The sequence below is a fragment of the Molossus molossus genome, unplaced genomic scaffold, assembly GCF_014108415.1.
Source record: "Molossus molossus isolate mMolMol1 unplaced genomic scaffold, mMolMol1.p scaffold_m16_p_5, whole genome shotgun sequence".
NCBI classification, from domain to species: domain Eukaryota; kingdom Metazoa; phylum Chordata; class Mammalia; order Chiroptera; family Molossidae; genus Molossus; species Molossus molossus.
The window spans coordinates 74,076,336-74,104,054 of record NW_023425388.1 but is presented as its reverse complement, the minus strand read 5'-3'; the positions used below and the strand labels follow the sequence as shown (position 1 = coordinate 74,104,054).

At 41.4% G+C, this 27,719-nt stretch overlaps 2 protein-coding genes across 5 annotated transcripts in view; one reads left to right on the top strand and one right to left on the bottom strand.

Moving 5' to 3' along the window:
* Positions 1 to 27,719, top strand: part of CD96 (CD96 molecule) — a 94,157-nt gene that overhangs the window by 28,297 nt on the left and 38,141 nt on the right. For all 4 annotated transcript variants that reach the window (XM_036243356.1, XM_036243357.1, XM_036243358.1 and 1 more), the window contains exons 4-8: positions 833 to 1,040; positions 4,232 to 4,287; positions 15,344 to 15,434; positions 17,853 to 18,041; positions 26,313 to 26,405. In XM_036243356.1, the coding sequence (XP_036099249.1) occupies positions 833 to 1,040; positions 4,232 to 4,287; positions 15,344 to 15,434; positions 17,853 to 18,041; positions 26,313 to 26,405 (637 nt within the window). The remainder of the gene's footprint in view (positions 1 to 832; positions 1,041 to 4,231; positions 4,288 to 15,343; positions 15,435 to 17,852; positions 18,042 to 26,312; positions 26,406 to 27,719) is intronic.
* ZBED2 (zinc finger BED-type containing 2) lies at positions 9,318 to 10,485 on the bottom strand. Its single transcript, XM_036243359.1, has one exon. The coding sequence runs from the start codon at positions 10,335 to 10,337 to the stop codon at positions 9,684 to 9,686; it is 654 nt and encodes a 217-aa protein (XP_036099252.1). The 5' UTR covers positions 10,338 to 10,485; the 3' UTR covers positions 9,318 to 9,683.

Below are 27,719 nucleotides of genomic sequence, written 5' to 3'. Positions count from 1 at the left end.
CAGGACCATGTCCATGGAAATTCTGAGTAGGACCTCAGAATAATGGGGGCTTTTCTTCACAGACCGAAGAAAGGGTATGGAATAGAGGAACTAAGTACTCCAAATGAGCTCTGATCTCCAAAGTTCAGATTAACACTTACAGCATTCTCTTCTTGTTTCCTCTTTGAAAATAGCAGAAGTAAGGGCAGAAGGTCAAGGACCAAGAAAAGGATGAGGTAAGGAGGAAAGGAAGTGCCTACAGCCAGCATTTAAGGAGGCACTCACTCTCAGGTGCCCAGCCTGCATTTATGAGACCCTGAGAGTGAGTGCCTCCTTAAATTTTGTGCCCTAGGAGTCTCCTTACCTCATCCTAGTCCTGGCCCTGAGGGGATCTGAAATGAGACCTTTTCTAAAGTAATGCTGGGGAGAGAGGGCAACTAGAATCATCTAGTTCAATTGAAGATTTTAAAAGCAAAATTTATAAAGCTTTCTCAGCATATCTTAGCATTAAGATTTCTGAGCATGAAAAAGAGAATTATGATGTGCCATTAGCCCCCAGTGCTGGCCCCACAAATCTCACCCCAGATATGTAGCTTATAGAGGGTTCCAACGGGGAAGTTCTCGGAAGAGCAGAAAGTTTCTTTTCATATCAGCAGAAGATGACAGTAGTTTTTAACTGAAAGTCAAGTGTAATGATACTTTGTCTGGTAACATACTAAATACCTCTTAATTTCAATTCTTTACCTATAATCTCTCTTTTTACAAGATATAAATGAATTAATACTTGTGTGATACATAGCCCAGAGCTGGCCCAGTTGAGTGCTCAATAACTGGGAATTGTTTTTCTCACCAGGAGGATAATGGAACTCAGGAAACACTTATTACCCAAGGTCACCCCATCAGCAACTCCACATTATTTAAAGACAGAGTCAAGCTAGGTGCAGACTATGGGCTCTACCTCTCTCCAGTCCAAATTCATGATAATGACCGGAGGTTCTCTTGCCACGTTACGATCAGGCCTGGAAAAATCTTGAGGAGTTCCACCACGGTCAAGGTTTTTGGTAAGCGTTTTTGTTTTCTGGACTCCCTGCCATCCTCCTGCCCATGTCACCTGCCTCAATTTTCCCCTAGAGAAGCAGCAGCCTGCTGCCTGGAGTGCAGCCATGCAAAGGTAGCTATTCCGGAGTTCTGTTTACCTTGGTACCTGTCATTCCTGTTGGGGGTGGGGATGAGGGTATGAAGTAGAAGCATGATGATTCAGCTAATGGAATGACATCACACAGAGAGCCACAGATTGGTCAGTTTCCTGGTGACCACTCCCTTGTTTACAATTTTAATGTTTCCTAAAAATACTGGGAATCTCTTTAATTATAACTGCCAAAGTATAATTGCTTAGTTGTCTAATTGGCTGAGTTGTTTGCTGGAGCAAGACAGAATAAGGCCGGTGTGAGACCAGGCAGATGATAAACGGCTCCTGAGAAGCTCTGCAGGCACCCCCCACCCTTGCCAAGGCCAGCTGGAGGGAAGACAGCCCAGCTCCCGCAAGGCGCCTGCAGCGAGGGCCTCTGCCTCGGCAGGGTCCAAATTGGGGGAAATGTGAAAATTCTATTTTGCTCAGTGATGCAAGGAAATGTTAATAAACAGAAACTCCTAGCTTTGAATACTTTTTTCCTCTTTGTGAGTAAGAACAGCCTTTTAAATTAAGGCAAAGCGGAAAGCAGTGATGTGGATGAGCAATTCGTTGTTTTTGAAAATGAGGTAAACGAATAGGAAATAACTTTACACATCTTAAGTCATGAATGACAGAACACATAAAAAAAGTCTTTATTTTTACTTTTTACTGAGAATCTTATTGCATTATTATTATTATCATTGGCGATCACATAATTCAGTATCTTGAAGGAAATGGCAGCCCTGTAGTTCATAAAGATGGGAGTAGTTACTACCAAGCCTTTTGCTTAGAGCTTTTCTTATGTGTGTCCCTCTCTGGCTCTACCCTCTCTCTCCTTCCCTCCCTCTCCTCATGGATGGGCTAGTAAATAATCAGGCTCCTTATGGAGGCTAAACAATGTTCTATAAAGATCTGGAAAAGTCTGCTCATCTCTTTTATCGATTATCACCCTCAGCTCACTTACCAAGGTGTGACTGTCTTAGCACAAACATGAAACCAACTCATCTGGTGTTACTATTAACAAATCAATGAAGGCAGCCATCCGGCATGTGCAAAGAAATATCCATTCTAAATAAAGCAAACGGTGTCCCATTTGACCAAGGGTTTTTGTGCCTCAACTTGACGATTGCCTTGTCAACAGTTAAACTGTGTCCTGTATCTCTTTGCTGCATTAAAATACCTTAATCTTGGTCTTGAATGCATAGACTCTTTTACATCTCACTCTTATCACCCTGTCTGTCTGCACATCTGTCTCAACATTTCTGTTTCTTCTTTGAACTCCTTTCAGTAATGTTTAAAAAATATGAGACTCTGCCTGCTTGTTGATAGAATTAGATTTTCCGTGCTTCCTGGGCTTTCTCCTTTACCAAATGGGCCAGCTAGGCTGTGTCAGGATAGTCCCATTTTGCCTTGAACCTATTTGTGGGTGTCATCGGAACATACCTGATAGTGGTCCTGGCACGAAAGTACAAGGCTCATCTTATTTAGAACCCACTCTGCATTCCTTGGTGATTCCTCAAATAGACTAAGCCCAAAATAAAAATATGAAAACGTTAAAATACATACTCTAATGTAGCACAGACCCATTTGACATGCCCTAGATCCAGCTTATTGCTTCATTCTGAGCACAATGCCTTTCGTTTTTAACAGGTCAGGATTAGAAGCCTGCCCAGCATCTGCCTGCCCCTCCCTAGTCTCCTTCAACTCTCCTTTCCTTAGTGGGAAGTTACCGGCCATCACAGATTTGCTCTCGCCCACTCCTTAGATCTAAATCTAAGCTTGAGCTTCAAAAAGAATCTCTACCACCCCTGCAACATTGTTCTTTCTTTCAGGTCCTTCGTTCTACTGGTATTTGTTGTTATAGGAGGTCAGAAATACCCCTCTACTCATTAATGTTTTAGGGTTGCATATTGGTTTGGGTTCCCCTGAAAGGAAATGCTGAGACAAGGATTTGAGTTGAATTCATCTATTTAAGAGGCAATCCTAGGAAACATCAGAAGAAGAGGAAAAGGAACATCAGAAGGGAAGGAAAATAATAGAATGTACACGATCAAGCTGTCAGCCAAGAGCTTGATGCCCAGAGGAACTCTGGGAGAACACACGTCAGAGTTATCCCAAATGAAGACAAGGAAGCTGGGGGATTAGCCACCCACTCCCCATCTGTTACTGCCACAAACTGTTTTGGGCTCCTAGTTTGCCCTACTTGTGGACTCAATGTGCTCCCACAACCCCAATAAATCCTGAGGAGAGAATCACAGAGAATCACATTTGCCTCTACTTACTGAGGCCTCTTGCCCGGCAAGTAAGTAGAGGCAAAGGCCAAGTGGATTCGCAGGCGTTAAAAGCACCTGTGACAGGGTCTTAATATTTTATCTACTGGTTCATGGAAGGCTTTGTCTGTTGTACTTAAGAACTTACTTGAAACAACATGATGTACTCAATGCCTACTTTATACTGGGCTCTGTTAAATGCTTGAGATGAAGAGATGGATAAAACTGTCTGACTTTGCGGCACCGACAATTTAGCAGAACAACAAAATCACTGAAATAGTCCCTGATATTTCCTAGTTTCAAACAACTAAAGTATTAAGTGTTTTTCCTGTCCCTCTCATTGGCTTATAAGTTATGTTATATTTCTAGGCCCTTGGGCATGTGGAATATTCCTCTCTTCTCTCTCCGGATCAGCTGCTCCTCCCCATTCCCCATTTCACTTGACTCACTAGCAACCACAATTCAACTACCAACTAGATGTTGCATCTTCCAAAAGCTTCCTCTTATCCCCCAAGGTTGAGTTAAAAGCTTCTTTTAAAAGCCTTCTTCAAATCCTACATGTCCTCAATTATGGTACTTATCTCAGTGTATTCTAATTTCTAGTTTATGTGTCTGTATTTTTCATGAAAATATAACTTTTTCAGGACAATAAAGATGATTTGCCCACCTTTGTTTCCTAGGAATCTAACATTCTGCCAGGCACATGGTGGGTGTTTAATATTTGAAGAATGATGAATCTTACACACACGCACACTAACAGCCAGGTAAGACGGCATGCCGTGCGACTAACTGAGTTTTCTTTGCTTTTAAGCTAAGCCAGAAATCTCCATGACTATGGAAAAAAACTCCATGGATATCTCGGGAAAGGTGAGTCACAGTAAAGCCTTTGAAAATCTATAGTATAACATGCCAAGATTTGTCAGGTTACACTGTTGTCCAGAATGTTTTTCCAAAGGATCTTACTCCTTGGCCCTCAGCCAATTAATTTCTGGTGGGGAAGAAGGGAAGCTGAATTCATTCTAGAAATCTAAGGGGAATTCTTTCTTTCTGACTTAGGGCTCTCAGAGTATGTGATCTGTGACCCTGAATCCTTATATTTCCTGGAAAAATAGTCTCAATAGCTTAAATTTCTTTTTAATAAAAATGGAAGTAGATAGTTAGGAAAAGTAGGACAGAGAGCAGTGTGAATCCTGGTGAAAGAATAAGTTTTATGCTCAGCTGACATTTAATGTGTTCAAAGCCATTTCCTGTACCAGCTTTCCTATTGTTTTTGTTTTGAAGTTAACAAGAAGAAACTTGTCCTTATGTACCCCTGCAGAACCCAGACTATTTCTTAGGCAGAAGGAGACAGGGTAAGAGAAAAGGGGAGGTAAAGTAGACCCTCTGCCTTCCATTCCTAGCAGGTGGTTCCCAGCCTCTAATTGTTGGAATCTGAGCTTACTTGCTAGCTCTTCCACTGGCTGTGACCTTGGGCAAATTATTTCACATCTTGCAGTTAGTTTTCTCACTTACATGAAGGGGATAAGATGACTATCTGCACATTGTTGTTGTTTTTAAGAATTAAGTGAAATAATGTATGAAAAGCTCTTAGTATATAGCGTGGCATATATTAATTGCTCAATAAACATTTTTTTTGGCTAATATTACTATCACGTGTGTTAATCAGCTATCTTGTGGCATTATGATTTCATTCGAACTTTTTAAAACTCCAGTGAAAAGAAATATACTCATTAACTCTCAAATATTTCATATTAAATGGGATGAGAGAAAAATTATACTCATATTCAAGTTTCTTCTAGTCACAGAAACATTAAATAACTTATGATTTCTAGTCCTGCTGAAATCAGTCATATAATTTGACAGTTGAATACAAATTATAGCTCAGATTCTGTGGGATAGTTTTAGATGAGTATGCAAATGCATTATCCAAGTATTTGTGTCTTTTGCTGATTTTGTGTATGTGTTAGTCATGTAGATAATTGCTATTGTAATTCTGATAATATAGAATAAGATTTTCAATATTTCTGCCACAATTAATTCCCAATTTTATCAGTGGACTTTATTTCAATGATTTCAATAAAACCAATAGTCTAATGGTATAATGTTTGGTAGATGTTTTTATTTCTTATAAGGCTTTCTTCTAGGTTCTTGGTGCCAATGTTTATAGGTAATATGTACTCAATCAGATATGTAACCACAAAAATTTGACCCAAGAGTTCCAGTTTTTAAAAAGAACTTTGTTTTACATATTATCAAACTTCCTCTTCTGTACCCACACTTGCCTAGGTGCTGAGAGGGAAATTTCTGAGGAATTAGTAAATAAACTCTCACCAAATTCATCTAACCAGATACAGGATATGGATTGTCTATGGATCTTTTCACATCTTTCCAAATGTTAATGATCCCTCACTCTAATATTCTTATAACCCCCATTGTACTTTCATAAACTCTTTAAATACTCTTCACATGCTTTCATGAGGTGATGCTCCCAACGAGCCTCCAAAACAAGTAGGGTATCTGTCATTTTACAGATGAGAAATCGGGGCCTGGAGAGTCTGAACATCTGGCTGAGTCACTGCTAAAGGGCCAGCGGGGATGAGAACCCAGCATGCCCATATCCAGGCTGCATGGTGTAATCAAAGGAGCCAGCTCCAGGGGCAGGTAGAACTAATGTCAAATCCTCATCTGACCACTTACTAGCTACATATCCTTACCAAGTAGTTAAACCCCAGGGGTTTCAGCTAACTCATTTCTAAAATTAGGGTCATAATAAATATTTCACAGGGTTCTTAGGTGAAGTAAATTTATGCACAGTAATGAAGTACATGACAGATACTAAATGTCTCAGGAATATTTCTTTCCTCCCCACTATTTATTATTCACTCCCTTTCTTTCACCCGTGCCTTCCTTTGAATTTATATTCATAAATCTACTAAGTGATTGATTCTAGAAGACAGCGTGGGATAATGAAATAAGGAAAAAGAAAAACAGAACATAGATTGTGAAATCTGATAGACCTGGGTTGAATTCTCACCCATTGCTGTTAACCCTGGCCCCTGGAATCTCAGTTCCTAGCTTCCTTGTCAGTGAACAGGGACAATGATCCCAACATCACAAGAGTGATATAAGGATCAAATGAGAGAACGTATGTAAAGTAGCCACCATCTGGCTACCATAAGTGTTGGGCAGTGGCAATTGTCTACACCCTCCCTTCATTCTGTAGAAATTTTCTAAGGCAACATGCACGTGTTGAACACCTGCTATGTGCCACACAGTCACTACACCAGCAGCACTCCATGTTAGAACAGTAGGCATTTGATCAGTCGTGAGTAGTGTTGTCCAGTGTTCCTAGATAAAGTTATAACGTTTATGGTTAATTTAGTTTTTCTGTAAAATAGAAAAGTTCCCGAATTATTCTAATGATGATGCCTCTCAGGCTTAGACAGGCCAGGGATGTCCAAGTGTCACACCTGTGGATGGCATGCGTTCCCAAGAGTGAGGTTTCACTAGGGTTCCAACATGGCACAGAGCCTTCATTCATAACTAAGATGGAAAAGGGACCTTTAGCTTAAACCTCGGGGCCTCATCATGAAGCAGATTTTTACATTAGAGCAAAAGATGCTGAGCCAGGGAGCCCCTCAGCCCAGAGCCCCTGACCCTCTATGCCCAGCTCTGATGATGCAGCAAAAGAAACCACAAGAGAGGTACATAAACATTCCAGAGCTGACTCAGCAGTGCAACCTCTGCGAAATCCACATGTCCCTTCTGTTCCTGTTTCTTATACTTCAACTGCTTGAACTCGATCATCTCCGTAGGTCCTGTCTTCGTCACTCTTGATCTTCATTGTGTTTGACAACATTTAGAGAGAAAAATATAAAGTAAACTACCTAACATGAAACATAGGAAACAAAAGCAGTTGGGGTTTAAATGCCTAAGAAAGAAAATAGTAAGAACCTTATAAAACAGACACCACAAGCTAGAAACATGTATCAGAGTTAGCAGGGAAGCTTTAATAGCTAGATACAGAATTTAATATTTTATTTAATTTTGGTTTTGTAAAAGCCTGAATCTCTGGGGATTCCTTGACCTTTAAGCAATATTCCAAGTGTGTGCGTGTGCGTGTGCATTTGCATGTGTGTGAGAGAGAGAGACAGAGAGAGAGAGAGAGAGAGAGAGAGAGAGAGAGAGAGAGAGAGAGAGATTAGGTATTGTTGACTCTTTTTTTTTTTTTCCCCCTAGCATATTGTGGCACAATAAGTCTCTGAGTCCAAATGTCTGGTCACAAAACTGCTAGCCACCCTCCTCGTTGCGGTGGTGAGGGCTGAGATTTCACCATGGTTGGAGACACCCTCAGAGGGGAACCACACCCTGGTGGGTAAACCACATGTGGGAAGTGAAATCTTTCCTCTCAGTCAGGTTTCTAGGGAAAAGGGATTACAGGACTGTAGTACAGCCTGGGGTTTTCACAAGCCTGGTGTTTGAACTTGTGTTTGTTCCGACAGCAGCTCACAGGAAAGACAGATCTGGTTGTTAGCTGATGGAGTTTAGAAACAAGCAGGAAGAGGGAGCCACGTAGGTGAGGACTGAACGAGGCAAGACACCATTATTATACCAGGATATTATACCAGAATCTTCAGCATTATTATACCAGATCTTTCAGGGAGCACAGTGCCCATACAAATGCTTAGGCTATCTACAAGATAATGAGATACCACTGTCTTTATCTCCTCTTGTCTTTCCCAGCTTTCACCAGTCAGTTTGGCTCAGTGGATGAGCATTAACCCATGCACCCAGAGGTCACCAGTTCAATTCCCAGTCAGGGCACATGCCCAGGTTGAGGGCCAAATCCTCAGTGGGAGGCATGCAGGAGGCGGCCAATCAATGATCTCTCTCATTGATGTTTCTATTTCTCTCTCCCTCTCCCTTCCTCTCTCTCTAAAAAAATCAATTAAAAAATTTAAAAATATATATATGTACCAGAGGAACCATCCAAAACAAAAACTACTCCTGAGTTAATATTTTAGGCATATTTCAGCAGCCCAAGGAATTTCTCTTCCTATGGACTGTTAGTCTCCCTTTTTTCAAAACATATCTGAAAATTTAATGATGAAGAATTTTTAAAAACTCTGAGAACGGTAGATAGATCTGCAGTGAGCATTTCAGAGGTAGGAATAAAATCTAAAACCTACTGCTCAAATGGACGAGTGGTCTGTGTGTTCTGTGGAAACAAAGCAACTTGACCCATTAAAATTGACCTCAGAATCTAAGAAAATGTTCTTTGTCCTCCACTTTCCCAGACAGGCATGGTCTCTTATCTTTCTATGGTTCTTTTTGCCTAGGGAGTTCCTCTCTTCTCTTCTCCTCACATGTTTCTCTATCCCTTTTTCTTTTTAACTTTTCTGCCTCTGACCCATAGTTCTCTCCATCTTTTTCTTTTTCTTTTTTGGGTTTCTTTTCATCTCTTCTTCACTAACTCCTTCACCTTTAAGACCTTCATATGAAACTAGATCATTCTTTTACCTACTTATGGATAAATTTTTATGTCCTCTATTCTTAATGTTTAATTCAAGTGAGTTGCAAAATCTTTCATTCTCTCTGCAGTAATTACACACTCATTACTTCAGTGTTAAGTTGTTGAAAAGACAACGTTCAGACAGGTTGTAGTGATGGAACAGCTTTAATATAAGCAGGTGGGACAGCACAGAGACAAAGGGAGAAAGATAGACACTGGGTGGGTCTGGAGGTCTCAGGCTCAGGCTCACTGCTGGATTCCATAGAACAAGCTTTGTATCCAGTTCTCCAATTACCACCAGTATGCATGCCAACACCCCAAGAAGCCTAAGCTCTACTCATGGTGGGGAACGCTCACAGTGAGCTGGTCACGTTGGCACATTCCAGCTACTCGACCAGCCTCAACTGTCAAAACCTTCAGCTTTATCAAAACCAAGTGCAAGGTATAAATCCCATTATTTTCACTCATCAGTGCTGACAGGCTGGTACCTGCCACCCCAAAACAACTTGTAGACCCAGGCGGGCGAAACAACCTCTGTATTCAGTAAGGTATCTTAAAGTTTTGATCAGTACAGCACTAGGAACCCTGTGGATAACCATTGGTTAATTCAGACCTGCTAAGATGAATCCATCGTATGCACTCGGCTCTTAAAAATAATCCCACTAAATTACTTTGCTCTAGGTTTAAGCTGGAACTAAAATGACTCTTGGCTACAAGTCTAAAGTCAGTGTTTTCAAAGAAGATTTCTTCCCTAAACAAAAGGGAAGGGGTGAGCCGCAGCAAGCTGGTCTGTCTCCCTCTGGCAGGCCTCCCTCTCGGCCCTCACCCTCCACTTCATGTGCAGGATGGCCCTCTCCACCTCCTCCACGGCTCGCTCTCTCCTCTCCACAGTCCGCTCCCGCCATTCCACTGCCCTCTCCCTCCTAAGAAGGTCCTTTTCTCTTTGGCTGGCCCATAAAGCCAGGGTGCCCACCTGCTCCAGGAGCCTGGCCCAGTCGCCCTCGATGCCCATGGGGAGCTGGGGCCCTTGGGTCCTTGGGTCCCGGCGCTGCCCTGCCTGACACTGGCTACTCTTCTCCAGCTCCAGTCTGTGCATGCTTTTCAGGTGCTTCCAAAGGGCCGTGGTGCCCACGTTAACCCCCGGGCCACGGCTCACCTGCCTGCCACACAGTCGGCAAGTGGCATATTGGTTGGGGTGGTGCCCAGCTCGAGCAGGGGCCAGGTGGAAATACTCCCATGCTTCAGAAAACCGGATCCCCTTGTTGTGGGGCACTGGGGTGGGCACGGCGCTCGCGGAAGGGCCAACCACTTCTCCTCTCTCAGGGGTCTCCTCCTCCTCTTTCACCTGTAAGTCCTCCTTTGCCTTCAGCATGGTTCTCTCCTCTTCTTCCTCTTCCCGCCTCATAATGTCTCCTCTCCTACAGCTCTCCTTGAGCTGAAAGTCTCAGTCGAAGCACAACGAAGGCTAGCTGTGTATTTGGAAAGAAACGGTGGTACCTTTCGGGGATTCACAATAGTGGTCAAAAGCTGACCACACCTAATGGTTTCTCCTTTCTGCTTCACCAGAGGGTCAGGGTGAGTCACAGCCGAGCAAACTGACCTCTAAGTCTTCCCTGCACTTTCCCTCTGTGCCTGGGATATGTACTGACCCCTCCTTGGCTGGGCCAGAAAGTCAAGGCAAGTTAATGCAACAATGACAGAGCTCTTCAGTGAACTCGGTGTTCTCCGTCTACATCGACCACCACTACAGTGTTTTTAAATGTTGAAAACTGTAGGTTTTTCTCCCAGCTGCTTGCACTGTCTCTGTGCTCCCAATACCTGTAGCGTGTGTGGAGGCCGGAGGAGCAGCCTCAGCCTCCAGGCCATTCAGGACGCCCAGGGCTGGGGTTTCACCAGGTCCCTCTCCACGTAGGTAGCAGCAAGCATGACAGATGCAGATGTGAGAGAGACTCCGCTGCCCAGGAACAGTTGCACAAGCAGTCAGCGGCTACAAAGCCTTCCAGGGTCTGGGAACTAAGGTTTCTAATGTGAGGTCAGTTTATTTCTAGAGAGGTCCTCTGGGGCTGGAATTCTAAGAAATCCAAGCAGCAGGCTCAGCTGTTTTCAGCTGGAGGCGCTGACATGCACGGAGGAGAAACAGGTGGAACAGGTCTCCACAGGCTCAGTGTTGCCTGGTGGTCCTCAGCAAGCAGCTCAGCGCACTTCAGCTTCCCTGGCACCATCACCTGCAAAGCCAGTAGCTGGTAAGGTCTTCCTGACAGCAGCCCACTCCAGACGTTTAGCTTACTTAGCCCATTTTTAGATTAAAACATAAATAAATGGAAAATTACATTACAGTTTAAAAGCAGCATGACCTTGGATTCCTTACCTGGGTTATTTCTGAAGCAAATGAGAGCCTGATTCATCAAGCTTTGCAACCCCAAACGGCTGGGAAACACTGGCCAGCGACAGTGGGTACATACAAGACAGGGAGGCTCTGGTCTTGTCTCTGGTGGCTCCGGTATAGCAGGAGAGCTCCATGTGACTTGCATACTTATTAGCTGACTCCTGCCCCAGGAGGAGGATACCTCTAGCTCCTGTTCCCTCCTACTTTCGGAAGAGCCTGGTTTCCCAGTGGGTGTGTCCCTGCCTGTGAGTTTTTTGCAACTCAGACACAAATGCAAACTTTTTCTCCACCCCTTCCAGCACTAAAAAGATGTTCCTGGCAAATGTCGTGTAGTAAAACAGCAAGTCCAGCACCTACACGTCTTAGTTCCAGGTGACTAGCTGATCTGGCTTTCAAGCAAAGGAGATTTCAGGGGGAAAGTGAATGTGGCCAGAGAAACCACTTGCCTCAAGGGCACCTGTGGCTTCAAATATTTTGTCCAATTATCAGACTGAAAGTCTCAGTTTAGGAACTATAGATGCAAAGTCAGTAAGTAAAAAGCCAAAGAACTTACAGGAAAAGGAAGATCAAATCAAAGAGACCCCCAAATTCAAAGAAACATAGCAAATTGAGGAACAAATTTGGTTTGCTTATTCTATTATGTAACTAGAGTTGGAAAAGCTGAAATGCTATTGGATTCTACTCCCTGTTGGAGTAAAATAAAGGGATAACCACAACTTAAGCAAAAAATATATTTCCATATATATTATGTATAAATGAATATACATGTATATAATATATACATTTAAGAAGAAAAACCTGCCAAGGGGAAACAACAACATTAAACTTTTTTTTTTTTTTTTTTTTTTTTTACTTTATTGGTTTTAGAGAGAAAGGAAGGGAGAGGGAGAGAGATAAAAACATTGATGTGAGAGAACATTAATCAGCCACCTTCTGCATGCCCCACACTGAGGATTTGGCTCATAATCGGGGCATGTACCCTGACTGGGAATTGAACCAGTGACCTCTTGGTGCATGGGTCGATGATGTTCAACTGCTGAGCCACACCAGCAGGGTAGAAGCAGGAACATTTTAAAGAAGATGTCCTTAGAAGAAAAAACTGAGTTATAAGAAAAAAGATAGCAATGGCAGAGTAAAAAACATGTAGAGACTAAAAGTAAAATTTCAAATGAAAAGAAAAGGGGTAGGGTGGGGAGGAAAAACTCCAAGCAAGAATGAAGAGTTGGTAAAGACGGGGGAAACTTTTGAAAAAAGATTTTGCTTTCTAGATTAAAGAGCTGAAAGTCTTCAAAGTGATACTTTGCAAAGCCCTTTGGAAAAGGTTCTGTCCAAATTTAGGGAAACTAATATGGGTTAACTGACAAATGGTCACCATTTCAGTATTTCATCTGTAGGAATAGGAAATGATCAGTCTTACAACACAGATTTGAATCTGTTTTTCTTGACTCTTCAGTCCCATAGTACTCCAACCATTCGCTGGCTTCCCTGTGCTTCCTTGTCCATCCTTGTGAAGTCCCCATGACTTCCCAACAGAGACCACCTGTAGAGTCTGGGCCCATCTCTTCCCTGTCCACAAAATACAACTCTGTTCTCTAAGTTATTTTCAGATTTCACTCTTCTCTGAACTCCTACAGAACTGTCCAAATACGTTTTGGCACTTATCATATAATCCTTTGTGCTATTGCTCCCTTCCTCCTGGTGGACTTAGAATAATGTGCTGGAGAAATCAATGATTTGGCTGGTCTCACAGAGGCAGCAAGCACATAGCATGTGCGTGAATGATTTTACTGTAGAGAGGAGGAACGTGTCTCTCTGTGTGCTAGTATATGTGTGCACATAGACTTTTGTGCATATTTACTTCCTTCTTTTTTTTTTAATTTAATATGTTTTCTTCTTACTCATTTGGGCCAAGTAGACATTTCCAAATAAAAACAGCTCAGCAAAACTTTCTATGTTGATGTTTCCTAAGACGTTTGACTTCAACTTGAATTAGTTTACCTACCGTTCTTCAATTTTAGAGAGACCGAGAGGAGTTTTAGGATAAGAACCATATTCCTAAACAAAATCCTGGGACACAGTCTGGAGATGGTATAGAATACCTGAAATTTGAATCATTGCATAAAATCTGAATTCAGAGAATCCACAAGAGTTAAATCTTTTAAATATTTTTATTAAGTTGACAGATTTTTTTTTCAGTGAGACAGTACCTTTATAAAATAATGGAACCTCTACTTGTTACTAATATTACCACATCATCATCTTTTGATGGGTTACTGAGCATGGAAGAAATGAATCATAAGGGTTCTTAAAGGTATTGCTAAAATAACGCTTCATTTCCTGTAACTCTTATATCCCTGCATGAACTACCTGAAGATAATCATCAATCTTTGGCATTTTATTGAGTTAAATAAACTGAATTTTTCTTCCTTTACTTAATAAGAATATCTTTTAGGGGGCCTGGTTTTCCTTTTGATTTTTTAGGACAGGAAGCAAAGTACTTTCTCAGAGCTATGTTCTTGCCTCTGCACGTGTCCCCACTGTCAAGTGTGGACAGGGTGGGGAAATGGCAGTGTGCGCTGCTTGCTACCGACCTTCTTGGGTACACAACAGCTCCCTCTGAAAGTCTCATTATTTTCTCTGGATTTTTGTACTGACACACTGAGGGATGTCACACTGCACCCCAGTCGGATCTCCCCAGAGAAATGTAACTTAGTATGCTTACATTTGGCTCCTCGGCTCTATAGGTCCAGACCCTTTAGGGCTAGTAGTGTACGGGGAAGTTGGCATACCAAGCGTCACATGCAGTTAACTGTTCTTTATTAATTAATGAGTATATTCATCAACTGGAAAATATTTGAGAACTGAGGACATGGGCTGGTAATATGTAAAACTACACACATCTCTTAATAAGAAAACAAATAATTATAAATGGAATTATAATTTTGCAGTATCTCAAATAAAATTATAAGGATTCAATAAGTTTTGTTGCAAATTTTCACCAAGCTATTGAAGAAACCACCATCTCATGAAGAATAAACACAGTGTTGAAAATAAAACATAACTAACCCTACCTCTAAACTTTCTAATTGTGTACAACATAAACTACCTATTCTTCTATTTCCCTCTCTCTTTTTAAAAAATTTCTTTCTTTATTGATATTTAGAGAGAAAGGAAGGGAGAGAGAGATAGATGAGAGAGAACACTGATTGGCTGCCTCCTGCATGCCCCCCACTGGGGATCAGGCCCATAACCTGGGCATGTCCCCTGACCGGGAATCAAAGCGGCGACCTCCTGGTGCATGGGTTGACGCTCAACCACTGAACCACACCAGCTGGGCCTATTTCTCTCTTATTTCAAAACAATGTGTTTTATTAAGGAAATATTTTGGACTGAGGTTGGGCTAACATAGTTCCCAAATGTGCCGCCAACTGCATTTCACTCCCTTTAGCCATTCTTTGATTCTGTACTTTGGTTTCCCCATCTGTCAAGTGGTAATAATAAGGTATATCCTACCTATCCTATAGTATTAAGATGATAAAATAAAAAATGAATTAGGAAAACTCTCTATAAGTCAAAAGTGAGACATTTATAGTACAAGGTTTCTGTGTTTGCTGCTACAAATGGCACTTGACATTATTTTAGGAATGGAAACAACCAAAGTGTAGCAATTAGTCTAACAGAATACTCTTCTCTGGCCTCTGTCTGTTATAGCTTCTTCCTTCTATCCTTTCATTTCCATTTAGTACTGTTTTTTCTGCCTGTGTAGAGTTGTGATTTTCCTTTTTCAAAACCAAGAATCCAAATGTGCAACATTAGTTTTGTCCTGGATTCTAGCCATTAATTTATAACATCTTTATAAAAAGAAAGTATTTATAATTCAAATTTTTACACAACCTCTTAAATGTAAACACTGAATTTTTAAAAGTTGAGAAAATATCTCCTGTGAAGGTTGGTGGAGATATAAGGGGCATTTGTTTCTTCTGAATTTGCAAATAATTCTTCCTGTGTCCTGTCTTTATCCACAGAGAACATTTACCTGCTCACTGAGGAATGTATTTCCTACAGCAAATCTCACATGGTTTATAGACACAAGCTTTCCTCAAAGTGAAAGACAAGGTAAGAAAATCATCGGAAATGGGTTTGGCAAAGAAAGAAAACAAAGAACAATAGAAATCGAGGTTGCCTAAGTTTATCTTGGCATTTATGAATAATTCTCATTTCAGGATAAACATCATCTTCCCTACCAGATGGCACTTTCTGATAGCTCATCTGACTGCTGCAAAAGGATGGGGTCAATTTCCCAGAATGAAAAGAATACAGTTGACTTCATCAACATACTTATAACACTAATGTTTTATTTCACAATAGTAAAAGCAGATCTCTTATAGGAGGGCAAAAGAGTTTAATTCAACATACATTTATTAATAATTTTATTTAGTTCAATTAACTTAATACCACTGCTTTAAGTCAGTAAACAAATGATTTCTACATTTTCTTGTAAGGACCTGGGTGGAGTGAAAGTTGGGGGGGGGGGGCTGGAGGAATTGCATATAAAGGACTTGGCTCTGTGACACGGAACATGCTCACCCAGAGGATTAAAAGTTCCTGGAGCAGGAACACACATTGAAAACAAGTTCAGGTGAGACTGCACAAAGCCATATTTTTCACTTTGACAGGTGATAAGCAAGACAGTCTCTGCCAGAACTATCCCAGCATCCTCTGCCTGGAACAATGGCCCCTCTCCTTTCTCCTGAGTCATTTTTCCTCAAAGTGCAATGTATTTTCAACAGTAACTGAATCACATGGCTCCTACGGGATTAATATTTTTAATTGATAAAATTAAAAGTCGATGTTGATGATTGATCATGTTAATCCACTTGATTCATTTTGAAGCTTCTGTTGGTTTTGTGATTAGTTCGTTTTAAAAACAGTCCACCCACAATGACGACAGGGTGCAATCTTGATGATATCTGTTAAATGTCATTATAGATACGGCCTCCTGATTTGATGTGCCCATTATGTTGCCAAACTAAAGGGGTTAGTTTGACTATGTGCAGCATAGCCCAATAACACATGAATGAGAGTTCATAGCAAAGAAATACAGTAAAGGTTTATTTAGGGAACTGGCACTGAACCCAGAGACACAGGTGAGCCAGTACCCTAAGACCTGGCTCTCCAGTGGCCTCTAAGTGATCAATTATATAGGGGGAAAATCATTAGCCATGGTAGCTAAGGGAGCTGAGGTCGTGGGCTCTACTGATTCCTCAGAGCTAGAGGGGGGAGCAGTTGACCCTTGCATCAGGTCCTGATGTCAGCCATGGCGCCGATCTGTCTGATTTCATGGGGATGTGCTTGGTAGGGTTGTTTTGCTTTTATGAGCCTGGGGCTAAAACATAACTGAGGTCAAGATGTTATCTGTAGTTGGCAGAAACTCTGTTCTCATGGTTGAGAGACCTGAGGCTTTGTTCTTGAGACAGTTTGATGCTGACCAGAACTTAATGTCCTAAGTGCTTAATGATTAAATGAGTGGACATGCATTTTGTGCAAAGGCGGAGGATCTGGTTGAAAGAAGGCAAGTGAGTCACAGCACTATTGGGTTGGACAAGGCTAGCTTGAATTTAGGAGAAAATTATATTAAAGAAATGAAGTTCCTGTGTAGTTCCACTTACACTCCCAGCCATCAGGCCACAATTCTACCAGCGTACAATTACATTGAGCTATGAGTTCAGCAAGCAGTAACTGCAGAAAGAGCATTTAGAACCTTTAATGTAAAGAAACCATGAGAGTTCAGAAAGTGATGGTCTATGGTGACAGATGGTTTTACATGAAATTCCTGCTGCTGTTGTCTGCCATTTGGAGGTTGTACAAACAGTGGCAGTTAAACAGGGTTCTATTTCTAAAGAAGACTCGCAGGACCCAAAATGACAATGGTTATAAATCTACAGCTTATTGCAGGAAAAGGGTACAATACAGCAACATCGTTGAAGTAAGGGTCTGCCGGCATCACGTATATTCACGGCAAGGCGTCCAGTGAGGTTGGGCATGGGCTCCTTGGTCCTCCCTCTGCAAGAGGACCTGTGGCAAGAGGAGCCACTGATACAGTACAGAACACGTCAGAAGCGAGGAGCCCAAAATGGAGTCTCAGCGGAGGTCATTTATAGATTCTTAGTCACTTAGGCATATTCCTGCTGTGCATCCAGACTCCACAGCAGAGGCCCCCAGCTTCTCACCCAGGCCAGGTGCAATCCATCCATCTTGCCCACAAACCCCCTGGACCCATGGTTACAAATAAAGTAACACTCTTAATCAATATATTTCACACTTGACCTTGGATCAGTGCCAGGCAGCAGCCTGAGCAAACCAGTTCTGGTTAATGCCAGGGCTGCTGGAACACAGCCTCGCTGCCCAGAGCTGCGGTTTGACCTATTTCGACTCCATTACCATAGACCAACCGTCTGCAGCCATGCCTTGGCATCACCATATGGTTCATACAGGAAATGTTACTGACTAACCCTGCTCTTCTTTGTCCTGTAGAAACAAATGTTCCTCGTGAAGAGAGAAAAGACAAAAGTGGATTTTTGGACATAAAGTCTGTTTTCACAAGGGAACGTGGCAATGAACCAGCCCAGTCAGACAACCTGACCATCTGGTGTATGGCTTGGGCTCCAGGGCCTGGAAATAAAGTGTGGAATATCTCATCTGAAAAGATCACTTTTTCCTTTGGTGAGTTGTCTATTTCATAAGGTCAGCGAGGCGTGGCCAAGACTGCCATAAGTTCAGGACATTTTAATTGGAACAAATGGAATACTCATTATTTCCATGACATTTTAATCACGGAAAAGTCTCACTATACAACTCAAAATTATTAAATTTAAAAGTAGCAAACATGTTTTGACAAAATGCTACTAAAAAAAACTTCTTCAAATAAAAAGCTGATTCAAGAATGTTTTCAAAAATTTTGGGTGAATACAGCAAATTTTATTAATACTAACTCTTAATTAATTGCTTATTTTGTTACTCTAGCATATAACAAAATTTAATACTACTATATTAATGACCAAGAAAGAATTTTTAAAAGTACCTAAAATTTCTTCTGAATTACTGGAAAAATTCAAATGTATATGCACAATGGGTAAATCATGTATGAGCTATAAATATTTTAAGGATCAGGACGGTATCTTAATGGTTTTAGTACCTGATCTAAAGCTCAGAGTCTGGCACAAAGAATATTTTTATGACTTAAAAATTGATATGTAGGCCCAGCCCATGTGGCTCAGCGGTTGAGCATTGACCCCTGCACCAAGAGGTTGCCGGTTTGATTCTCAGTCAGGGCACGTACCCAGGTTGTGGGCCAAATCCCCAGTGGAGGGCATGCAGGAGGTGGCCAATCAATGTTCTCTCCCATGGATGTTTCTACCTCTCTCTCCCTCTCCCTTCCTCTCTTTCTTAAAAAATATTAATAAAGAAGAAAAAATTGATATGTAGGATCATTCTATGTATTATAATTTTTTTTCAATCCTCACCTGAGCATATTTTTCCATTTATCTTCAGATAGAGTGGGAGGGAAGGAGAGAGAGAGAAAAACATTGATGGGAGAGAGACACATTGACTGGTTGCCTCCCACATGACTGGACCAAGGCCGGGGATGAACTGCAACCAAAGTTCATGCCCTTGACTGGAATCGAACCCAAGACTCTTTGGTCCTTGGTCTGACTCTCTAACCACTAAGCCAAACCAGCCAGGGCTATGTGTTACAACATTTGATTTACCAGACCAAATAGTGGAGATTTTACTACATAAAGGATGTGAACAAATGTTTCAACAAACACCATGACAACAGATTGCTTATAAAAAAAAACAGAAATTTGTAGTGGCAACTGTCAAATATGCATATATAATAGTAAAGCAATACCTGCAAAGCTTAAACAGATTTGCAAGCCATTAATAAACTCTGCAAGGCCATCAACATCTTTTACCATCCTCCTATTTTCAGAGGTATTACAGTCCATGACATACTCATAAAAACCAGAATAATTTATGAGGGAAAGAGTTTCTCTTGGTTTCAAGGCAACATTCTGCATCTTGGGTCTTTATCAGTCTCGTCACAAATGCAGGTGGTTGGTTCCTGGGATCCTTGGATGGACAAAGATATATGGATGGCTCAGTGCAAATCTACTCCCCACTATTCAGAAACAAGTACCAATCTGATACTAGGACAGTAGCACCATCCCTGTAACTCTCTCTATAGATAGATGATAGATAGATAGATAGATGATAGATAGATAGATGATAGACAGATAGACACATTGTTCTGTGAACTGAGAGTTAATTATTCAGAAATGGTCATTGGTTTACAATGAAACATCCATATTCAACTTTGCCTGATTCCTTAAAAAATAAATACACTTTCACCTTGGCCAGTTTGGCTCAGCAGTTATAGTGTCGGCCTATGGTCCAGAGAGACCCGCTAAGGGCATGTACCTTGTTGCAGTTTGTCCCTGGCCCTGGTTGGGTCGTGCGGGTGGCAGCTACTCGATGTGTACCTTTTACATTGATGTTTCTCTCTCTCTCTCTCTCTCTCTCTCTCTCTCTCTCTCTCTCTTCCTCTCTCTCCCTCCCGCTCTATCTGAACAAAAAATGAAAAAAGAAAAAAAAAAAGTCCTCAGGTGAGGATAAAAAAAAAAAGAATGCACTTTCTTTCCTTAAGGCTGGTATAGTTAGGCTGCAGTCTTGGAACCGTAAAGGTAACCAGTTCTCTCACAGGTTTGCCAGTAGCTTTGGCAGAACCTACCAACCTGAGCTAAAGACCAAACAACATCAAATTCCAAAGAAAACCCTATTTCCATCATAGAACCATGTTTAAGAAATAATATTTTGTGATGTTAAACTGTGTTTTTGTTTAAAGACTTTCTATTTTAGAGCAGTTTTAGGTTCACAGCAAAATTAAAAGAAAGATCCAGAGATTTCCTATGTACCCTCCCCCCACACACATGTATATTCTCCCTCATTATCAATATCATACACGAGAATGGTGCATTTGTTACAACTGGGAACCCTACATTGACACGTCATAATTATCCAAAGTCCGTAGCTTACCTTAGAATTCATTCTTGGTGTTGTACATTTGATGGGTTTGGACAAAAGTATAACAACATGCACCCATCGTTATAGTATCGTACAGAATTGTCTCACTGCCCAAAAAACCCTCTGTGCTTCACCTATTCATCTCTGTCCTGCCACACCCAACTCCCCGGCAGGCACTGAGCTCCTTATACCATCTCCATAGATTTGCCTTTTCAGAGTGTTATCTTAAAATTATACAGTATGGGGCCAGGCCGGTGTGGCTCAGTGGTTGAGCATCAACCCATGCACCAAGAGGCCACCAGTTCGATTCCCGGTCAGGGCACATGCCCAGGTTGTGGGCAAATCCCCAGTCAGGGGCATGTAGGAGGCAGCCAATTGATGTTCTCTCTCATTGATGTTTCCTTCTCTCTCTCCCTCTCCCTTCCTCTCTCTAAAAGCAATAAAGAAAAGAAAAATTATCCAGTATGGCATACTATACCGCTGTAAGAAAGAAAGGTCTTTTACCCTTTGAGATGACATGGAGGGACCTGGAGAGTATTAGGCTAAGTGAAATAAGCTGATCAGAGAAAGACAAATAGCACATAATCTTACTTATTTGTGGACTCTAATGAACAATAAGCTTAAGAACAAAATAGATCCAGAGACATGAAGTAGAGTACAGACTGACAAACCTCAGAGAGAAGGGGGTGGGGGAGTCCGGGAGAGATAAACCAAAGAACTTATAGGCATATATGCATAACCAATGGACACAGACAATAGTGTGGTGAATTTGGGGCGGTGGAAGAGTGGGAGGGGTAAGCGGTGAGGGGGGTGTCAGTGGAGAGGGCAGAAGAGGGACATCTGTAATACTTTCAACAATAAAGATAAATTTAAAAATATTCACACACACACAGTATGTAGCTTTTTCGGATTACCTTCTTTTCATTTAGTAATATGCATTAGGGCTCCTCCATGTCTTTTCATATGCTGTGGTGTCTGTTAGTTTTTGGCCCACTGTTTAATCAGATAGTTTCTTGTTGAGTTTTAAGATTTCTTTGTATGTTTTGGATAACAGTCCTCTATCAGATGTGTCTCTTGCAAATATTTTCCTCCCAGTCTGTAGTTTGTCTTCTCATTCTCTTGAATTATTTTTAATTTTAAGATTAAGGTCCAGTCAGTGTGGCTCAATGGTTGAACGTCGACCCATGCACCAAGAGGTCGCCGGTTCGATTCCTGGTCAGGCACATGCCCAGGTTACGGGCCCGATCTCCAGTGCGGGGGTATGCAGGAGGCGGCCAATTAATGTTTTCTCTCATCAATGTTTCTATTTCACTCTTTCTTCTTCTTTCTCTAAAATCAATAAAGAAAAAAAAAGATTAGAAAATAATGAATATTTTAGGGTAATAAGGAAAAGCATTGATTCTGATACCCAAAGCACACGATAATTCCAATATTACAGGATAGCCCTGGATCTGGTACAATTTTAAGATTTGAGCAGATGGTTATTTTTAAATTTTTATAATGAGTTTTCATCCTTTGTGATAAAATATGAAAGACAATAAATCTTGAAGAGTCCAGTTTCCCAAAATGGCAGCTTGTATTCTGGTCACAGTCTGGCATAGATCTTCGTGACTGATTTAGAAGATGCAGTTGAGACTCTGTAATGTCATCACTGTCGCATGTTTACCTATTTGTTCTAGTTCTTAAATGTGTCCAAACATGCTTCTTCCTGAGGTAGTGCAGCAGGGGCGGCATGCACACTAGAGTAACTTCTGCTCACTTGTCCAAGACTCTTTGCCTTGCGGAGCTATTGTCGACAGATATTAAGATGAAAATACAGAAGGAAAACCTGCTGTCTCTGAGTGCCAAAGTGGAGGAATTCTGGGAACACTAGAGTACAGAAAAGAGATTCCGTGAGAGGAGAGCAGTTTTTGCTGCCCTTTTGTTCCCAGAGAAAAGTAATAATGTTGGAAGGCTGCCAGATAGCTCCCCTGGGTGCTTTCCTCCCCACTGACCCCCAGTCTCCCAGGAAGTTCATATGCTTAGTGATTCTTCTGCTAGAAAGCTCAAAAAGGAAAAGGGGTCATGGTGGGGGTGATTGGTAGTTTATCTGGGCAGCTATTTGGGCCTGCAGATTCCTGTGATTCAATAATATTTTTTTTAAAAAAGCTCTTTCGAAAAATATCTTATCCTGCTGGCCTAGCCTACCAGAATGTCTAAAATTATAGCACTGCAGAGTCCATTTTCTGGATATACAAACTGTGTTTTGGCACAGTCGATGTGGCTCAGTGGTTGAGTGTCAACCCATGCACCAAGAGGTCACTGGTTCAATTCCTAGTCAGGGCACATGCCCAGGTTGTGGGCCCAATCCCCAGTGGGGGGGCATGTAGGAGGTGGCCAATCAATGTTCTCTCTCATCAATGTTTTTCTTTCTCTCTCCTTCTCTTTTCCTCTCTCTCTCTCAAATCAATAAAGAAAGAAAAAGTTTTAAAAAAAACAAAGTGTGTTTTGTTTTGTTGAGGTGGAGAGGATGTTTTGTTTTGTTTTAATCTAAAAGTTGAGTGTGAATACCCCCTGGAGAGGGTAACATCCTGGCTGTCATCAGCCCTGACAGAGATTTGTTTATTAAATGGATTTCCAACTGTAACAGTTAAGGGAAAGACCTATGGGATAGAAAGAGAGTTAAGGCTTAATGAGTTGTCTGAGTGTGCATGTGTCTTTTGGGATGTGGAGAGATAATTAAAATGGGATATGTCAATAATGGGATGAGCGACTCGTTGAATGTTGAGATGGGATGTGCCGAGCAAATACTTCTTGTTGTGTTCCTCATACTCATGACTGATCCTGGGGATCCTGAGAATATCAGTAAAGAACTTTAATATAAATACAAATCACCCAAGGACCTTGTTAAAATGCAGATTATGATTCAGTTAGTCCGGATAGAGGAGGCCTGAGATTCTGCACTTCCTAAGAGAAGCTGTGGACCACATTTAAGCAGCAAGAACCTAGCATGTGCTGGAGTTCATTTCCAGGTGGACCAGCTAAAGGCTGATTTAAGCTCTGAGGAAGCCCTAAAACTGCCCCAGCTGCCCCAGGGGCAGACGGTCACTGCTGCTCACTGCTGGCCCCGAGGGCCTGACAGGCCTGCTGCCGAGTGGAGGCACTCTGGAACCAACAGAGTTGCCTTAGGCCAGCAGCTCAACTCCTGACAACATGTAACGCATGCAATGCTCTGAAAACTGGCTGACACATTTTTGCTAAATTCTGCATTTGAGTTTTGGAAAACACTTTTTTTCTATTAGGTTTTCGCTAATCCTCACCTGAGGATGTTTTTCCATTTATCTTCAGATAGAGTAGGAGGGAGAGAGAGAAACATCGATGTGAGAGAGACACATCGACTGGTTGCCTCCCGCACGACCCCAGCCAGGACCGGGACTGAACTGCCACTGAGGTACGTGCCCTTGACTGGAAGTGAACCCGAGACTCTTTGGTCCTCAGGCCGACGCTCTAACTGCTGAGCCAAACGGGCCACGGCTCACTCCATTTTACACTCCCTGAGTTTTGTTTGACTTTGCAGGCCAATCTGAAACCAGAAAGATATATTTTGGCCTCAAGTTTCATGCTGAAAGCTACACATCACTTTTGTCAGAGGGTGAAGAGTTCCTGGGAGACTGGGGGTAGGTAGGAAAGGGAGCACCCCAGAGGCCTGTTATCTGGTTGCCTTTCAACGTTGTTACTCTTCTCTGGGAACAAAAGACAGCAAAAACTGCTCTCATTTCACAAAATCTGTCTTCTGCTCTGTAATATTCTCAGAATTTCTCTGCTTTAGCTCTCAGAGACAGCGGATTTTCCTTATATAGACAATATGTTTCCTTATATAGACAATTTGTTTCCTTATATAAACAAATGGGCATGGCTCTGTTCAAATAAAACTTTGTTTACAAACAGAGGCAATGAGTGGGATTTGACTGGTGGGCCACATTTTGCCCACCTCTGTTCTGAACAATGTACAGGGAAAAACACCCACGCATACACTTTCCAGGTCCATGGTCCAGAGGCTTAAGGTTATTATTTTGGAAGATGATGCTTAGTAGTCAGCTCTGTGCTTAAAGCTGGTCTTCTTTCTTCCAATGTTAAGAGGGAATTTCTAGGCATTCAATCATCATCCACTTGCATAAAATGCAAAAATACAAAGTGAGGAACAAAACAATTACTTCTTTTGAAGGACATATCTGATGAGTAACAAGGCCTTTGCAGGGTCAACTCCGAACACATCATAAAGATTCCTAGGCTTAAGTTTGAGGAGCGCATCCCAGGAGGTGTGGGGGACAAAGTGTTAGAAACAACATGCACAAAGATCAAGAAGTCATAAAAAGCATATTGTGTTCGGGAAACTGGGCTGAACTATCACCCGTTGGATGAAGAATGTGATTTGAGAGAGATGTAAACAATGATAGGCAGCATCAGGAAATGAAGCCGGGATGTAATAGGGAGCCAAATCATGATCAAATGTGCACATCACGCTAATTTGGGATGGCATGGGTGGAACAAGATGGTCATTCTGCCAACCTATTCATATACTCTCCATATAATTATCCTCCCCCCCTCAGAGATTAATAACAAGGAACCATGTGTCTGATAGCAAGTCAGAGGCAGCTTTTAGCGCCACCTACAACCAACAACAGTAACATTACCACCAATAAGAAAAGAACATAGATGCATAGATGCAATAGAATAAAATCTATTGCATAGATTACAATAAGAAATTCTTTCCAATATGTTATGTGATATCAAGTGACATAACTTAAATAATATATATTTTCTCTTAAAGTAAATTACAGAATAGAACCAATAGTATAATTTGTAATTAAATATCCAAATATTGACATTAGATATGTAACACTACACCTAATGCCATTTTATCTTGAAAATCTCAAAATCCCCTAGCCTCAAAATCACTTATCCATGTTTCACCCACGTGTTATTTATTTTTTATTTTTTTTATTTTAGAGAGAGAGTAAGGGAGAGGGAAAAAGAGATAGAAACATAAATGAGAGAAAACATCTACTGGCCGCCTCCTGCATGCCCCCCACAAGGGATTGGGCCCACAACCTGGGCATATGCCCTGACTCAGCATTGAACCAGCAACCTCTTGGTGCATGGGTCAACCCTCAACTATTGCACCACACCAGCAGGACCACCCACATGTTCTTAAAGTCAGTAGATCCTTCTGGCATTTGTAAATTGCTCTGTATTGTTAACAGGAATATTTTACAATAAAATAATGAAGCCTTTAAGAAATTGACATGGATATAAAATAAGTCAAATGACATATGCCAGCCTCTCTTTCATCCCTAGACCCCTTCCACACACAGAGAGACAAGTATAGCCAAACAAACATTTTATGACAAAAATAGGCATTTTAGAAAGAATATACTATCATCAGTCTTAGATTCATTGGTGCTACATCCAATCTAATAGTTGTATTATTGTTTCTACTCTTGCTGATAAAATAATTTTTGTGGGTTTACAGTTATTAAACTGTGTGGTTACTTTTGAAATACTTCAAAATATTAGCTGCTGTAGCTGTTTTCTCAGGTCTTGGATAAAGGTCGCTTTCTCTGGAAGGCTTCCCTTGACCTCCCAATCTTGGTTGGTGCTCTCCTTTGCGTTCCCATGGCCCCCTGCACTTCCACTACCACAGTGCTAGAAACAGCGCCTGGCTCCCTACCTGCAATCTAGGCTGTGGGTTCCTCAAAGGCAGCCCAGGTCTTTGTCATTCACCACTACATCCCACTGCCTTGCCTGTCAAAAGGCCCTCAATAATGATGTGTCAAATGAATAAAGTTTTTTTTGAGGAGACTATGTCAATACTTGATCTTTCTGTTACAATACTTCTATTCATTATAAATTTCTGCTTCATGCTTTCAGGCTCACTAAACCCTCCAACAGATCCTGCACCCAGCATTACAGAACCCACCCTTGGCACCCAAACTTCTCCGGCCAACAGCATATCTCCTACAAGTAAGAATGTGTTCACTTTGTTTTAATTTTTATTAATGAAGCATGCTGATGAAAAAAGTTTAAAAAAATGTGTGTCATCTGTGACCTTTTCTGATCTATTACATTTTAGATAAACATATTAAATACCATTTTCATGATTTCCAATATTAGCCCAGCTTCCAAAGCCCATCACTTGAAGCCCTAGAAAAAATCAGGGTAAATAAATATTCAGTGAGAAATTAAATTTTGCATTTATTATTAAATAGGTTACTAAACTGACAGTCCTCCTCCACAGCTGTCTTGTCAGCCGGGTGTTTAAGAAATTGATTATAAATGGAGAACTTGTCAGGGACCAGAGGTAGGTAGATAAAATTTTAAATTTAAACTTGTTCTGGTTCAAATTAATTTTGACCAAGTTGCCTAGTGAGGGCTATGAATTGAGCCTCTCAGTGGCATTATTACTAATGGAGGTCGGGCTGGCTCAGCGTTTCTCCGGCAGGGGGAAAACACTGACTCTCAGAAGTTATCACTGATGCAAATGGCTTGTACATTTCCATGGCCTTCGTGTTTAACGAAGAACCATGGTGACTTTCTCTAATACCAAAAACTAAAAGAAAAAGAAAAGTATAGTCTATGAAGACCACACAGCCTAAAGTTTTCCTTCTTTATTTAATTGAAACTATTAATTTTCGCTCAAAATGAGAAATGGAAATGGAATAAAACCGAAGCAGCAGTAGGGATGCACAACTCCTTCCGCCTGCAGCCCTGGCACACAGCCTGCAGCACTGCCCCAGGCTGACCTCTCAGAAACACCGGTGGCAGAGTGAGCAATGCCTGCAACTCTCCCATCAGAGATCATACACTCATGTGACATTCCTCTAGTTCTTAAGTTTTGTCATTTTCTTTTTAAAGCTTCTTTTTCTTTCATTTCTAATTTGTCCTTCAACCATAAACCATAGTAGATTATGATATTCTTCACTGAACAAATATTAGCATATTCAAAAAATACCTTAAATCTCTATAGTACTCTGTGGATTATTTGTCTCTTGCTTCATAACAAATTACCCCAAACAAATAGCAACTTATACAATATATAGTGTCTCAAATGGTTTCTAGGGGTCAGAAATCTAGCGGCAGCTAAGCCAGATGAAATGGCTCAGGCTGTCTCATGAGGTTGTAGTCAAGCTGTTGACCGGGGCTTCAGTTATCTGAAATCTTGACTGGGGACAGGGTTCTACTTCCAAGCTCGAGCATGTTGGCAGGAGGCCCCAGTACCTCACCACATGGGCCTTTCCATGGGGCTGCTCACAAGGTGGCAGCTGGCTTCCCCCAGAC